At 36.1% G+C, this 12,347-nt stretch overlaps 1 protein-coding gene across 2 annotated transcripts; it reads right to left on the reverse strand.

The window, feature by feature from the left end:
- Positions 1–182: 182 nt before the first annotated feature.
- Positions 183–11,364, reverse strand: gnrhr3 (gonadotropin releasing hormone receptor 3). Of its 2 annotated transcripts, XM_048153966.1 has the most exons (4): positions 10,624–11,364; positions 6,690–7,207; positions 6,375–6,576; positions 184–3,859 (listed from the first exon to the last, which is right to left on the reverse strand). In XM_048153966.1, the coding sequence occupies exons 2-4, from the start codon at positions 7,185–7,187 to the stop codon at positions 3,498–3,500; spliced, it is 1,062 nt and encodes a 353-aa protein (XP_048009923.1). In that variant the 5' UTR covers positions 7,188–7,207; positions 10,624–11,364; the 3' UTR covers positions 184–3,497. The 2 variants fall into 2 exon arrangements, with proteins under 2 accessions (XP_048009924.1, XP_048009923.1); XM_048153967.1 differs by lacking the exon at positions 10,624–11,364 and having other exon boundaries at positions 183–3,859; positions 6,690–7,206.
- Between the last annotated feature and the right edge of the window lie 983 nt (positions 11,365–12,347).

The raw sequence follows: 12,347 nt of genomic DNA on the forward strand, positions 1-12,347 counted from the left end.
TGTTTCCATTATAAACCTTGAACGAGATGAATGAGGAAGAACACAATGAAGGGAATCACAATAGTCTAGTCTTCAAATCCTGAAAATACATTAATGTTTTACGTTTAGAAATAGTTCACAATTGATAAAAATTGTTCTTAAGAACAGAATGAAGTCTAGAATGACACCAAGATTTCTTACCAGAGATGAAATTGAAGGGAAATTATTATTATTATTAATTATTATAATGAGTTCATTGATAAGACCATCTCTTAATTTCAAGGGACCAAAGAAAAATATTTCGGTTTTGTCTTTATAAAGTTGGAGAAAGTTATTTAAAACCACTTTTTTTATGTCCTCAAGACAGCCTAGCCAATAAAGCTGGGCATCATCAGCATAAAAATAAAAAGAAACATTATGCTTCATAATAATAATCTCAAGCAGAAGCATAAATAAGTTAAAAAGAAGTGGGCCCAGTACAGAACCCTGAGGAACCTCACTAATGATACCAGAACACTAACCAGCTACACCGTGACCTGAAGACTGATGAGAAGAATCAGAGCAGATCATGAACCGGTTAGAAACTTTGACATCACACTGGGTAAAAACACAAGATCGTTGTTTCTGTAACCTGATCCAGAGTCAGTCCTGCTTCACTTTCAGTGTGTGAATGGGCCTGTAGAGTTCAGATTCACTCCACACTAAATATAGAAACTGCATCTGCTGACGGAGGGTGAAGATGTTTCTGCAGGATTTGTTCTGACAGGCTCCAGTGTTTCTGACAGCCAGATGTCACATCAGCTAACCAGGTTTACTGTCTTTTCATTTAAAATTGATAATCATCATTTATTTACGATGCACATTTTAGCACTGTTCAGCAGTGTTTCTGTGGAGCTTCACTCACTGTCATTAATGAAGAAGATTTGATCTCTTCAGCAGATATCCAGTCTCTCAGGAACACATACATTATATTTAGTATAAAGAAAATTATTTTTTGCATTATTTTCATGAAAATGAAGCACAGTTATTTCGCTTTAATCGCTTGCTGTAAGTCTGCTAAATGAATAAATGTAAGAGTCAAGATGAAGAGCAGAAGTGGAGCAAGCAGATATCAATCTGCATAAGAATGGAAAGCAAGGGCTAACAAATAAATACTGAAAAGAAGAGGTCCAAGGACAGAGCCTTGAGGGACACCTGGAAGATCTGAAGTTATGGACAGAAATCAAGAGTTGAGATGGGATGCAAATCAAGAAAGAGCACTACCCATGATGCCTATAGCTGAAAGAGAGAGAAAAATTTGTGATGAGATTCAGTGTCAGAAAATGGTGTTAAATCAGTCATAATGAGAACAGTTGTTGGTCATTTTTGGATCGAAAACCAGATGGATAGAAATCAAGAAGATCCTGGAAATTTGAGCTAAAATGTCATGAAAATAATGTCACAATGCAGTGAATCTTAATATTTTTTAAAACAAGAAACTCTGTTTTCTTAGTTAAATATATCCTGTGATTTTATTATTTTGATCTGGGTATGAAATATGACCTACACGAGTTCTGCAGTTCAGGCCAAAACGTCAGACAGAAAGTGAAGAATGAATAATTAAAGCAGCAGCTGTGTGTGTGTGTGTGTGTGTGTGTGTGTGTGTGTGTGTGTGAGTGTGTGTGTGTGTGTGTGTGTGAGATGTAAAGGACCAGTGCAGTTCGACTTGGGGATGAGTTCAGTGTCCTGTCGGTGTTGCCATGGAAACGGGTCATCCCTTATCACATGACCTCGTCTCTGACCGCAGTGCGCGCTGACAGACCTCATGAATAATTCAGCACTTTAAATGGATCTCACTCCAAACGGCTTCACACCCTTAAAATCGCTTTGCAAGCAACATTTCAACAGGAAACATTTCATCATGTTACAGAGATGTTTTTTAGAAGCTTTTAAAAGTATGAAATGCACTAGAAGTGATCAGTCACATGACATTTACAGATCAGCTGATTGGCTCAGAAACTTGTGCAGAAAGGAGGGTCCATTCTCAAAGATGGCAGAATGTGAGTGTGAAGATATGTTTGAAATTGCATAAATGCATATGAAATTATATGCCCAATTTTATGCACTCATCCAAACCCAGCTGGACTTAACAAAACAAGCTAAATGGTTGTGGAAAAAAGAAAATATAACAAAATACTTCAAAGATCTGTTGAAAACAGTGATTCCACCTTGATCCGTGATGATCGAGCATGAATAAACTTCCCAGAAGCAGCATTGACTCTGGAGCAGCTGAAAACACTGGAGGTTCAGGTAAGATCTCCTGAAGTTTTTGGTGTATAAATGGTGCCATAAAGCCTCTGTGTTCCTCTGAAACGTCGCAGTGTTTCACCTGATCTCTGACGCACTGCAGCGATGATCTGAAGAACGTCAGCGGCTCTCTTGAGATCTCAGAAGCTCTTAGTCAGTCACTTTCACTTCTCAATCCATTAAACATGATTCTGCTTCCCTTCAGCGTGTTCAGAGAGGAGCAGCGGATCTCACGTCTGTTTCTCTCATGTACTCTGGACTAGAGATAGATCTCAGGGCCTAGAATTAACACCAAATCTGAGTCGGTGTTGGAGAATATATGAAACGTTGTCAATCATGTTGGCTGATATGAATTCTAGCAATGCAATGTTGTGAGAATATGAACATGAACGACGCTCAGGACAGCCATTAAACACAGTCAACTAAATGTGCATGTCATGAAGAAGAAATTTAAGAAAAATCATCTTGTTTTCCCTTTGAATTAAGTTTATTTTCTGACCCCACTGGAAGATATTTGTTCTCATTATAAGCATAAACTCACTTCATTTTGATGCATTTCTTCAGTCATTTCTCTTCTCCAGTAAATGTATCTTGATTTAAGAAAGTTTAGATATTTGTGCAGGAAAACAGAACAGCTTTTTTTGTGATTCTGGGTCAGAATGAGCTGCAAAGTGGATCAAGATCTTCATGCAAAATGCCTAAACAGAGTTTTACAGCAAACAATAATAACGGTCAAACTGAGTGAAACGGACACAGATCACCAGTTTGAACATGAACAGAACGTGTTTGACACGTTTCAGCGCGTCCAGCTGACTCTTTAATAACAAATCCACGCTGTGAAATCTGTGAAGTTATTCAAAAACTGCAAATCTGCTCTGAGCTCTTTTCATTAGAGTTCTTTATGAAGCCTGCGGCGCCGGCTCAGAGATCGAAGGTCTGTGATGAAGAAGTGTGTTCTCCATCGCAGTCAACACTGATTTATTAGAAATGATTTACATCGATTTAAATTCATGTTCCTGGTAATCTTGAATCAGAATGTCTTCTCCATCTCTTCTCTGATGACGAGGGCGGGGCAACCCGTCACTCACATGAGATCCACCAATAGCAAACCACAACCATCCAATCAAAATCAAGCCCCGCCCTACATTTGTTCTTGTTTGCGAAGCGTTTCACTGTGATATACGTCACAATAGAGAAGAAAAGACCGGCGCAACTTCCCTTTCATGCCGAGTTTACGTGGCCTTCGGCGGGTCGGACTCGTGTCGGGCCGAGAGCCGGTCCAGAGAGCGGGGCGTGTCTACGGGCGGGCGGCAGCGGCAGCAGCGGGCGAGGTCGGCGCGGAAGGAGGGCGTGAACAGGCCGTAGATCACCGGGTCACAGCAGGTGTTCAGGTTCCCAAAGACGAACAGCAGGTGATGGATGTACTCGGGAGTGACCTTTACCATGTCCGGCTGGAACCAGTACCAGATGCCCAGCAGGTAGTAGGGCGTCCAGCAGACCACGAACGACATGACGATGATGACGGTCATCTTCAGCGTCTTCATCCTGGCCTTCGGGATCATGTCTGTGCCGCTGCGTCGGAGAGACTCGCCCTCTGCGGAGACAAACACGTCATCAGAGCTGCTCCTCAAACACACAGAGCCATATTTCATTTCTGACAAGCAGATCGAGTTACAGCGCTCTTCATCCGTCTGTAACAACATCTAACAAACCCTCATAAATATCTGACCTTGTTCGGCGCCCTTGGCAGGAATCAAGTGAGCGTGGCGTCGGATCAGAGCGAAGCTCTCGGGGCTTCAGAGGGAGGAAAATAGAAGCTGTGCTGATCCGACTGTGATATTACAGTAATCCACTGTTACTGTAGACATGTGATGCTGTTACTGAGCCCCTAATGGAGCCGCTAAACCTGAGAGGGGCATTATGGGTGTTACTAATGTATTTCTGTCTTCATGACCATGAAATGTTTTTCTTTTACATCAGTGTCACTGAGTCACATGTGAGAGTGTCCATCAAACCACATCAGAGGAAAATTATACTCTGGGAAATCATGAGATTTTAATAATCATAATTATGAGAATGTATTTGTCATAATTTTGACTTTGTTTTTATAACTATGATCTTAGTATGTCATTATTTTGACCTTTTTATGTCAATTTCTTTCAACTTTTTAATTTCATAATTATGACTTAGTATGTGTTAATTCTGGTGTTTTATTTCAATTTGAACTTTATTTATTTAATAATTATGACTTCATGTGTCATAATTTTGACTTTTTATGTCAATTTAGACTCATTTCAGAATAATGATAACTTAGTATATCATTTTGACTTTTCGTGTAAATTTCGACTTTTTAAATTTCATAATTATGACAGTGTGTGTTAATTTAAACTTTTAACTCATAATTATGACTTTGATGTTTTATTTCAATTTCACCTTTTTTATTTAATAGTTATGACTTAGTATGTCATAATTTTAACTTTTTGTCAATTTCGATATTTTTAAGTTTCATAATTATGACTTATTATTTCTTAATTTTGACTAAATTTCGACTTAGTATGTCATAATTTTGACTTTTTTGTGTCAATTTTGAATTTTTTAGGTTTCATAACTAACTTAGTATAATTTAAACTTTTTATGTAAATTTGGACTTTTTTAAGTTTCATAATTATGACTTAGTATGTCAAAATTTAGACTTTTTATTTAAATTCTGAATTGTATTTCATAATTATGACTAATTAGTATGTTAATTTAAACTTTTAACTCATAATTATGACTTAGTATTTCATAATTTTGATGTTTTATTTCAATTTCACCTTTTTTATTTAATAGGTACAACTTAGTATGTCATAATTTTAACTTTTTATGTCAATTTAGACTTTAATTTCATAATTATGACAGTATATAATCTTGACTTTTTGTCAATTTCGATATTTTTAAGTTTCATAATTCTGACTTATTATTTCTTAATTTTGACTAAATTTCGACTTAGTATGTCATAATTTCGACTTTGTTGTGTCAATTTTGAATTTTTTAAATTTCCTGACTTAGTGTGTCATAATTTTGGCTTTTTTAAGTTTCATAACTTACTTAGTATAATTTCAACTTTTTATGTAAATTTTGACTTTTTTAAGTTTCATAATTATGACTTTATTTCATAATTATGACTTAGTATGTCAACATTTAGATTTTTTATTTAAATTTTGAATTGTATTTCATAATTATGACTAATTAGTATGTTAATTTAAACTTTTAACTCATAATGATGACTTAGTATTTCATAATTTTGATGTTATATTTCAATTTCACCTTTTTTATTTAATAGTTATCACTTAGTATGTCATAATTTTAACTTTTTATGTCAATTTAGACTTAATTTCATAATTATGACAGTATATAATCTTGACTTTTTGACAATTTCAATATTTTTAAGTTTCATAATTATGACTTATTATTTCTTAATTTTGACTAAATTTCAACTTAGTATGTCATAATTTTGTGTCAGTTTTGATTTTTTAAGTTTCCTGACTTAGTGTGTCATAATTTTGATTTTTTAAGTTTCATAATTTTGACTTTATTTCATAATTATGACTTAGTATAGCCTTTTTTGTGTCAATTTTGAATTTTTTAAGTTTCCTGACTTAATTTCATAATTATTAATTTCATAATTATGACTTAGTATATCATTTTGACTTTTCATGTAAATTTTGACTTTTTTAAGTTTCATAATTATGAGTTATGTTGAAATAGTAGTGCGTCATAATTTTGACTATGTACATTCAAGTCATAACTTTTACTTTTTATATAAATTTTGACTTTTGTCATAATTATGACTTTTTACTCAATTACAGCTTAGATTGTCATAATTTGAACTTTTTAACTCATAATTTCGACTTTATCATAATTATGACAAAAAGATTAAATTATGACAGAAAAGTTTATAATTATGACAAAACTTCATTTTTCCTAGATAAGAAAAATGTTCCACTGAGGTAAAAGCTGTTAGACTATGTTTTTTCTTCAGTAGAGTGTTTGTTTTAATTCTCATATGAGGGTCAGATTCTCAGGATGATTGTTTGATTGATTGACCGAGTCTCTCTCGGCGGCTGTACCTTGGCTCTTGTGCAGCTGTCGGTTGATCTCGATGAGGATGCAGGTGTAACAGCAGCTCATGACCAGCAGGGGAATCACGTAGAGCGTCACGAAATGAAACATGTTGTACGCCGTCTCCTGCCAGCGCTCGTGGAAACTGCCGTGCGTGACACACTGAGTGAAGTCCTCGCTCTCCGCTTTGACGGTCCGGAAGATGAACAGCTGTAAGAGGAAGCAAACAGTGACAGTCCAGCTGTGTTTTCATGCACCGCTCAGTTTAGGGCTCTATTCTGTCTTCTTTCAGACTGGTGGAAAGAAAACTGTGTGTGCGAGACCTGTGGCGATGCGATCAGTGCGCTGAGGATCCAGGCCGTCAGTAGCATCCTCCTGTTCCTGCGGTGGGCGTTGAGTGAGTCCAGCGGCCGCAGGATGGCGTGATGGCGGTCCAGACTGATGACCACCAGGATGAAGGCGGAGGTTTGCATGGCGAAGAGCTTCAGGAAGCACAGCAGCTTACAGAGTCCGTCGCCGGCATACCACTGCACCGTCACGTTCCACACCATGTCCAGCGGCATCACCACGAACGTCATCATCAGGTCGGCCGACGCCAGGCTGAGGATGAGCGGACGCAGGTGAGACGCCAGACGCCGGCCACGGCCACGTGACACGCTGATGAGGAGCGCCAGGTTACTGACGGCGGCGAAGACGAAGAGGACCATGGTGGCCGCCACTCGAGCCTGAGCCGCAGGGGTGAAGGTGGGCGGAGTCCAGTCCGCCAGCGGAGGCAGCAGAGACGCGTTAGACACGCGCTGCAGGGACGAGTTATCGGACATCACGTCGCTCTGATCGCCACCTGACAAAAACAACATCTGAATGAGGTAAGACTGCACTCAATACACTGATGCATTGATTAGATCATGTTAAAATTCAATGCATTGATTATAATATAATAAACTCAATGTGGTGTGCATCCACTACTTTATGTTTCAGCTCAAAATCCCCCACAGATCATTTATTATAGCTTGTCAAACTTGCCCCTATTTGGGTGTGAGCAAAAACACACCATTTTTGTGTGTGTCCCTTTAAATGCAAATAAGCTGCTGCTCCCCGCCCCCTTTCCAGAAGAGGGCGGAGCTTTAACAGCTCAACAACAACAAAGCTGGAGAATCTCACACAGCCAAAATGAGGATTGTCAGTAACGGTGTTCAGCCTTACATTGTTCAAACCGGAGTCGACACTGATGGAGAGACTCAGGAAGAAGTTACAACTTTTAGATGTTTCTGAATGGTTAGTGGATAAATTTATGTAGTTGCTGTGGAGTTGATTCAACTCATCTTCCTTTTTCACGTTTTCTGTGTTGGTAGATGCACAAGGGAACCGATTATAGCACTTAAACACAGAAAAAGTCAGATTTTCATGATATATCCCCTTTAAAGCAGTAAGCAATTTATGAGAAACACACCCCTTCCCAAAAGGACCACACCCCTATCTTGATAGCTCCGCCTCCAAATTCACAAACACGCTATGCAACACAGGCACCTCCCCCCTTACTATGTAGACACGCCCCTTTCTGCTGATTGGCTATAAGTGTGTTTCGGTGCTCGGCCCGATCCACTTCTCAGGAATTGCTTACTGCACCTTTAAGTAGTGGATGCACACCACATTAAGTTAATAATTTTATCCTTTAAAACTAATCTTTGATAATCAAATTGACATATTTAAACTTTTTTTTTCTGTGTAAATAATTTCTTCATGTCTTAAAATACCTTGAATGTGACACCCTTGCTTCATTTAGTATATATGGATTCATAAATATGCAAATTAGTCCCCGCCTCCATTCAATCACATGAGCTCAGAATACCTGATCCACTCAGTCAACTGTAGTAAACGATAATAAAATAATATATTTATTAGTAGTAATTCATAATTATTAATTGCACTAAATGCAATATCAGATTTCATGATGCATTGCACTATTTGTTAAGCATCGCTGTTATTGCTCATAGTTTGTGATTTGAATGAAGCATTATAGTATTTGTGATGAAACACAAGTAGTGGCAGATCTTTTCTTCCGTATTGTGAGTTTAAGGAATTATCAAAAAAGGGAAAAAATGTACTTGGTTCTATGCATCAGTTGTTGATTGGATGTTGAGATGTGGGCGTGGCACTCAAAAGTGGAGGCGGGTCTGAATACGAACTTGCAATGGATTGTAAGAAAGGGGCGGAGCTTAAGGGGACAAAAAAATGAATGAAGAAGACCAGCGTACATCAATAGAGAGAAGCCCAGTTATAATATTCTGATTAAAAATGACCAGGTCAGAAATAACTGAAAAATGAGTCAGGCACCCGATCCAGTGTTAAACACAAATCAAGGGGCCGTCAGGAGATCCTGCTGAGAAACCAGCACAGATATTTAGTTAAAGCCATAATCTGACCCTGGAGAACTGAACAGCAGGTCCCTGCCAACCCGAGAAAGTGCCTTGAGGCTTGAGCTCCAGGAATTCAGTTCTCACAAACACTGAGAAAGAACAAGGTGTGCTGAGAGAATCAATAGTGTGTGTAATGCAAACCCATTGAACGGATGGCGAGGTCCACACACTGAACAAGACCTCTGAACAGTCTCAGTGGGGTTTAATGCTTTAATATGGGGATCAAATGTTCCCTGATTTTGTCTCAGAGTTCGAATGCAGGGAAAACGTGTGCTTTGAATGCAGCGTAAGTCGCTCTGGATGAAAGCATCTGCCAAATGCATGAAAGTGACTTTTACTGCAAAGAAACTTTATGATGTAAAGTTAATATGACGTGTTTAGATTCTGCTCTGGTGATCATCAGGTTTGTTCATTAATGCAAAACAGACACACGCCAAACGCACATTCACGGTCATTCTCATTTCTTATGATTTAAATATAATTTGTGATGAAAATATGAAGATAACATGCAAACATTCTCATGTTTATGCTTTAAAATATAATTTTAAAAATATGCAAATAACATGCAAAATAGGATGTTACTGTTATTGAATGTTAAAAATGTTGATTCACATTTTTTCATGCTTTAAAATATAATTTATAATGAAAATATGCAAATAACATGCAAAATAGGATGTTACTGTTATTGAATGTTAAAATGTTGATTCACATTTTTTCATGCTTTAAAATATAATTTGTAATGAAAATATGCAAATAACATGCAAACATTCTCAATTTTTATGCTTTAATATATAACTTTAAAAATATGCAAATAACATGCAAAATAGGATGTTACTGTTATTGAATGTTAAAATGTTGATTCACATTTTTTCATGCTTTAAAATATAATTTGTAATGAAAATATGCAAATAACATGCAAAATAGGATGTTATTGTTATTGGAATGTTAAAATGTTGATTCACATTTTGTCATGCTTTAAAATATAATTTGTAATGAAAATATGCAAATAACATGCAAACATTCTCATTTTATGCTTTAAAATATAACTAAAATATGCAAATAACATGCAAAATAGGATGTTATTGTTATTGAATGTTATTGTTATTGAATGTTAAAATGTTCATTCTCATTTTTTATGCTTTAAAACAATTTGTAATGAAAATATGCAAATAACATGCAAAATAGGACGTTACTGTTATTAAGATGTTGATTTTCATTTTTTTATGCTTTAAAATATAATTTATAATGAAAATAACATGCAAATAGGATGCAAACATTCTCATTTTTTATGATTTAAAATATAATTTGTAATGAAAATGCAAATAACATGCAAAACAGGAGCATTTTCAGACTTTGGGACTCCACTGTAATTTATACTGACTGTAAATCCAGATCTTCATGTCAGGTCTATAATTTATTGAACAGTACAGATTAGAAATATTAAGATATTTAAATGACTAGTGCTCCTTCTGCATAAACACTTTTATATTATTACAATATTCATGTTCATTAAACTTAAGACTTTTAATGAAAGAATCATCTGGATTAAAATACACTTTTATAATATTGTTCCATATGTGGAATGTAACTGAGGTGTCAGAGGACAAACAAACCCAGATTCACAGTGAGAGATTCAGTTTCAGATTGTAGTAATAAACGAGCTGAACTGATGATGGCTTACACTCAACCTTTACTCTAGTGTTACTATGCTGTATAAACACAATAAACTCTTTCCTCATGCTAAGAAACATCCAGACCATCAACATCAAACAGGTACATTAGGAAACATGTGATATCATATCTCAGTTACTAACTATATATATCTCAGTCTGACACTCACCTCAGTGTTTTTATCTACTGTATAATGAGGTTCGGATCCTTCTCCTCACAGCCTGCTTCTCCGTACACAATCCACCAGACTCACTCTTCTCCATTGCACTGAATCCTTTTCCTGTCAGTCAGTCATTATCCAGATATCACATCTCAAGAAATGTGCGCATGATGATGATCGGAATCTGCCCAGTCCAGGATCTGATCATGTCTCTAATCCAGACCTGAGTTTAGATAAAGCACAAGACATGATGAAGAGGAGAAGAAGAAGAATCCTGGCGTGCTGAAGAGAGCTGCGGAGAGTACAGACTGAATGAAGTATGATATGAGAGAGAGAGAGAGAGAGAGAGAGTGCAAGAATCCACCCACATAAACCGACAGGAAAATGCCATTTAAATTTCATAATAATTCTAGGTTTTTTATGGTTCCCGGTTAACAAACAATACATTTTGCTGATGTATACGTTATTTCTCTGAACATTTAAACTGTCCAGTTTTTTAAAAATGTTTTTTAAACGTTTTTTCTTGGTTATGTGAACGTTAAGGGATCATTTTGCAAACATTATGGGAACGTTACTTTTGAATGTTCTCTAAACGTTCTGAAACAAGTAGCGATATTTAAAAAATGAACAAACATACAAATAAAATGGTTCAGAAAAGCGATCCATTTGAGTTTTGAGAACCAGACTATGGCAAGCCGTTTTAGCTTTTAATGGGTTCTAAAACAAAACAAATTTATACAGTAAAATACTGTTTTCTATTGAAACAGTAATATACTGTAAAAACAATGTATTCTGGGTAATATTATTTGTCGTTTTCGGGAAAGTAACCTCAAAAACGACAAATATTACCCAGAATGCATTGTCTTTACAGTATATTACTTCTGCATATTACAATGCATTTTGTATATTACAATGCATTCTGGGTAACCTATAGGATACTTTCTTGAAAACAACAAATATTACCAAGAATGCATTGTTTTTACAGTATATTACTTATGTATATTACAATGCATTCTGGGTAATATTATTTGTCATTTCTGAGAAAGTAGCCTATAGGACTCTTTTCTTAAAATGACAAATATTACCCAGAATGCATTGTTTTTATGGTATATTACTGTTTCAATGGAAAACAGTATTTTACTGTGTAAATTTGTTTCGTATTTTTACAGTTATTTTTTAGAGTGTAGCGTTACTCTTTGTAATTGCATTTTTACTAGTAACAATTAAACTATAGAGCTCTTTAATTCAGTTCTAACTAGTAACAATGATGATTAAGAGAGCTTCTCTAATTGGAATTCTTACTAGTAAAAAATCAATTGTAGAGCTCTGTTAATTAAAAATGAACGGAAGTCCATGGAGACATATGACCAGTAAAAATTAATTTGTAGAGCTCTCTAATTGTAGTTGTTACTTAGTAAAAATGCAATTACGACGAGTAACACTGGGAACATTTTAAGCTAAAATGCCTTTGCCATACTAGACCACTAGATAACTTTGAACAAACATCCTGTTAATGTTAATGGAAGAACATTTGAGAAAACCTTGTCAGAACGTTAGTCAAAGTTCTGGGAACGTTCCCTGTTCTCTAGGTTATTGATTTTTGCATTATTCTTTTGTTACCCTTTCTACATCTTCCATATTTTGTTTAAGAGAAGGTCTGAGATGAACATATGTGGTTCTTTCATGACGAGCTGGAATCATTAAAAGTGCTGAATATCACACATATGAATGAC

This window comes from Megalobrama amblycephala, linkage group LG13 (assembly GCF_018812025.1).
Source record: "Megalobrama amblycephala isolate DHTTF-2021 linkage group LG13, ASM1881202v1, whole genome shotgun sequence".
NCBI classification, from domain to species: Eukaryota; Metazoa; Chordata; class Actinopteri; order Cypriniformes; family Xenocyprididae; genus Megalobrama; species Megalobrama amblycephala.

Excerpts from the sequence above, each read along its gene's own strand:
- gnrhr3 (XM_048153967.1), bottom strand. The coding sequence starts at position 7,187 with ATGTCCGATAACTCGTCCCTGCAGCGCGTGTCTAACGCGTCTCTGCTG. Across the intron at positions 6,577-6,689 it reads CACTGATCGCATCGCCACAG|CTGTTCATCTTCCGGACCGT; the intron begins GTCTCGCACACA and ends TTCCTCTTACAG. Across the intron at positions 3,860-6,374 it reads ACAGCTGCACAAGAGCCAAG|AGGGCGAGTCTCTCCGACGC; the intron begins GTACAGCCGCCG and ends TTGTCTCCGCAG.